Source organism: Geospiza fortis, unplaced genomic scaffold (assembly GCF_000277835.1).
Source record: "Geospiza fortis unplaced genomic scaffold, GeoFor_1.0 scaffold112, whole genome shotgun sequence".
NCBI classification, from domain to species: Eukaryota; Metazoa; Chordata; class Aves; order Passeriformes; family Thraupidae; genus Geospiza; species Geospiza fortis.
The window spans coordinates 23,927,516-23,931,937 of NW_005054298.1; the positions used below are offsets into that span (position 1 = coordinate 23,927,516).

General features: G+C 39.8%; 1 protein-coding gene across 1 annotated transcript in view; it reads right to left on the reverse strand.

Moving 5' to 3' along the window:
• The window catches only part of NDUFS1 (NADH:ubiquinone oxidoreductase core subunit S1), a 14,739-nt gene extending 10,329 nt beyond the window's left edge, over nt 1-4,410 (reverse strand). Inside the window, 7 exon segments of the mRNA XM_005415915.2 lie at nt 20-205; nt 887-1,017; nt 1,126-1,207; nt 1,300-1,376; nt 2,460-2,567; nt 3,783-3,874; nt 4,111-4,410. Coding sequence (XP_005415972.1) covers nt 20-205; nt 887-1,017; nt 1,126-1,207; nt 1,300-1,376; nt 2,460-2,567; nt 3,783-3,874; nt 4,111-4,174 — 740 coding nt within the window. The 5' untranslated portion in view covers nt 4,175-4,410.
• Between the last annotated feature and the right edge of the window lie 12 nt (nt 4,411-4,422).

The window sequence follows — 4,422 nt, forward strand, 5'->3', positions numbered from 1 at the left end:
CAGGAGTTAAGACACCTACCTTGTCTCCCACGGGCGTGCAGTAAAGGCATATGGCTTGGAGGTAAGAGCACCAACTGGGCAGATGTCAATAATATTTCCTGATAACTCAGACATAAACATTTTCTCAACGTAAGTACCAACTTGCATATCATTTCCTCTTCCGGTTGTTCCCAAGTCATCTACCCCTGCAACCTCACTAGCAAACCTGGTGGGTGCACAAAGAAGGAGAAACACGTCCGGCATGTACAACTGCAACACAACATTTTTCAGCCCTCATCTCATTTTCTTATGATAAAACATTAGTTCATAAACCTGAAAGAAGAAAACAATTGTTTAGGTGCATTGTCAGCACCATCACATACAGGACTATCTGCAGAATTTCATTCAGAAAGGGCTACAAAAACTAGGGGGAGGTATATCAAAAAACACAGCAGTTCAATACTCACTGTATTACACTAACTGAGTCCAAGATGAGTCCTAAGTTACAAGTTCGTTCTAGAACTAGTTGGGTACATGGTACTGTTTTCCATCTGGCTCAAGTTGGCCAGTACAGCATCTCAGGGCTACAGATGAACATAAATATAGCTACCAGAAGCTATCAAAAATAAATAAATCTTACAACTGTGGCTGAGGAAGTCACATATCCATTCTGGCACCAACGCCATGGGACCAGTTCTGCCCTGCAGAACTCTGATTTCACTTTCATGCATTGGTAGCTCCAGGAAACCAGCTATCAGTCACTAACAGAAATACATTTTTTTAAAGTACAATCAGAAAATAATTTTTAAAAAAACTGACTACCCCTCATGGGGTTTCTTTCACTAGTAAGAAACTGGCACAAGTAGGCCTGCTTAGTACTCTCCTGAGTGAAAGTAAAGGACTTTACCTGATGCATCGAGTGCACTGTATACACCGAGTCATGATGGTTTTCACTAAGGGGCCAATGTTCTTGTCCTCTACAGCACGTTTGCTCTCTCTGAATCTGCTCCTATCACTGCCAAACATCATTGACTGGTCCTACAACAGACAATAGAACACACACATATCCAGGCTGCTGGAAAGCACAACTTCACCTAAGACAAGAGCATTATACGTAAGTCTACACAATTTAACTGGATGTTGTACCTGCAGATCACATTCTCCACCCTGATCACAGATAGGACAGTCCAGGGGGTGATTTGCCAGCAGAAACTCCATTACACCCTCTCTGTTAGGTTCAGAGAATGAAGTTAATGTCAGCTTAACAGCATTTAGCAGACAGTATAAGTAATCAGTCAAAGGAGGCTAAAAGAAAGGTACCTTGCTTTCCTGGACTTCTCGGAGTTTGTCAGTATATTCCAGCCCTTCATAACCGGCATGGCACAAGCAGCAACTGGCTGCAATCACCATAAAAAGCAAGCATGAACACAAAGTATTTCTTCTCAGCATGGGCACAAACCCCCATCTCCTCCCCTCACAATTCTAACATAGGTGTCTGTTATAAATAAATAGAAATAAAGAGGTCTGCAAGGAAAAAAAAGAGTCTAACTGATAAAGTCACTAGAAGCCATACTTACTAATAATCTGCTATATAGAAAGGTTAAATTAGTTATGATTTATTCAAAATATAAAATTCTACAATTTCCAGTCCCCATTTGAGCAGTTACAGCATTCAGAATGTCAGCTGTAATAGATACAAGGCAAATGAAAGAGTTTCAGCAGACATCTAGAAAACCTCTAGAAGTGAAGTTCAGAGCATGAATCGTTTACAAGACATTTATTTGCACAAAGCCTGTATAAAGTCTTGGAATAAAATTCTTCTCAAGATTACTGCAAGAGTAACAAAAACTCCTGCTTTGTAAACAAATCCCTCTTACTTTTCAATCACATTATGACTTCCACCTTTAGTGATAACCCAACATATCCAGAGACACAAAGCTCAAACTATGGAATTGAAGTTGAGGTAAGCTAAAAAATTTTATGTGTGAGTATAAATGTGTAATCCAAGACTGAACTCCAAAACAATGTGCACAGATTTCTGAGTACTGCTGAAGACAGTGTTCACACCTGAAATCAACTATTTCACAACAGGTATCAATAAAATATAAACTACTAACTGCAATCTTTACTTAGAATGAACCTGCATGTACTAATCCTATAACTAAATTCATAGGTATCTGAGGTTTATTATTTATGTAGTTTCAGCTGAAAATGTGTGGCTGAAGCTTGAACTACAAAGCATAAAATGCATCTAAGAGCAAACACACAGCTATCAAATGCTCACGTCCAAGAGAATGACAACAGTTACTTACAAGATTTAAATTAGGCCCAAGCACAGCAAAAAAGTCCTACTGAATTCTGTATTGCACATTCCATATTGCCTATGGAACCCAAACAATACCTTTGGAGCTTTCTCTATTTCCTACTGAATTCTGTATTGCATATTCCATATTGCAATTCCTATGAAACACAAACAATACCTTTGGAGCTTTCTCTATTTCCACAAGACACATCCTACAGTTTCCAGCAACAGAGAGACGATCATGGTAACAAAAACGAGGTATCTGAACTCCAGCCTTTTCACAGGCCTATCAAAAAATAAGAAACGAAGGAAAATGAAATCTTAGACTTTTCCGTTCCACCTCAGAAGACACTACACAGCTTCTCAAAGAATACCACTGTCAGTGCTCAAGAACAGAGTGCACTTGACCTTTCATCTTAAGAAGTGACCATAAATAAAAAATTGTGACAAAGCAAAAAAAAGTCAGGATATCAATTACAAATAAAGTTTTTCTAACCTTTAGAAAAGTTAGAAAAACTAACTGACCTCTATTTCATTCTTTCCTCCAATAATAGAGAGAATTCTCTGCAACAGGGCACTAGCAATACAAATTATTTTTTAAGAACACATACACTTTTTACAGAAAAGTGCATCAAAATAAAAATTGAAAAAGATAAAAAGAGCACCACAAGCATAATGATTTCTGATAATCCAACAACACAGATCCTCTGTATAAAGGTACTTCAGCACAGTCAATCTTCAACAGATCCCAAACTCAAAGACAACATGACAGAAGAAGAGACAGGGGGACAGAGCCAACAGATCTCCAGAGACCAGATGAAGACAGCCTTTCCTGCATAGAACCCCCACAGCTAATGGGATCTATCCTACAGCATTATAGCTAACCCTGCCAGAAAAAATACCACTGTATTGTGTATTTTAATGTTCTAACCCATTATACCACATCTTCATTTAATGGCTTCTTTAAAAAAGCTTTACTTGAAATTTTAGCCTGATAAGTAACAATGTGCTGAGGTACAGGCTGTGAGATCCAGGTTCCCTTTCTTCCCACACCAAGAATAACAAAAGCAGCTAAGGATGAGCACTCTGAATCCTAACAACTAATAACTAAAAGTAGACAATCTCTCATTTACCCAAGACACACTGTAATAAGATACAAAATGTACAGGTTCTGAAAGACTATAAGGTCACGTAGTGTTCAGAGATAGAAATTCAACCAGAATTTATTGAAGTCTGTTATTGCATTAAATAACGTTTTGCAGCTGGGATTGATGCTGCATGCATCTTCTTTCAAGCAACCATGGCATACTTTTCTTTTCCAAACACTGAATTCCTCCAAGGATTTTCATCACTTGAAATTGCATTACAGTCAGTCAAAATACCCCTAAAGAATTCCAAGAAGCAATGTAAAGGCAGGTGGCTTTTTGCTGTATGGAACAGAAAATGCTGCCAAGAAGCGAGATGGGAAGTTGTAGAAAATTGAGAATGCCATTCCCCACACCTGCAGGACAGTGGTTCCGGGGTTCACCAGTACAGGATGGCCATCCACAAACACCTCTATTTGGTTGCTGGCTGCTGTTGCAGTTGTACGCCCTGAAGGACAAGGAAAAAGAAAACAAAAACAACTTTCACTTACTGCTAGATGGAAACCATCAGATCCCCCCACTCCTGATTTTCTTTATATAGAGTGCTGATAGAATCCCAATTCTACCAAGAGAGCAACACAGAAGCCCTTAGCCTGCAAAGTACGTATACATATGTGCCCTTCAATAAACAAACTGCACGTACATTTATCACCAGAAACCCAGATATAAACTACAGACACTTACCACAAACTCTGGAGGACTGGGTGACCCCAGCTAAGGTCCTGGGGACAGCAAGCAGTCGGAACATGATGCTTTGGTAAGAAAGAAAACAGCGCTGTTGTTATCAGTTGTAATGTTTGCTGGCGAGTTTTAAACCGCTGAGTAAAAACTTCTGCCCCAGTTGCACAGGAGCGCGCATGCACACCTATATGTACAGCTATGGGACAGTGAGTTACCTCCTCCAAACGCAAGATACTACTCTCTACCAATCTATACATCACACACAGGGTGTCACTGAGCGGCCTCTCCGCCTGCAGCGGAGCGCCGGCCCCGGCC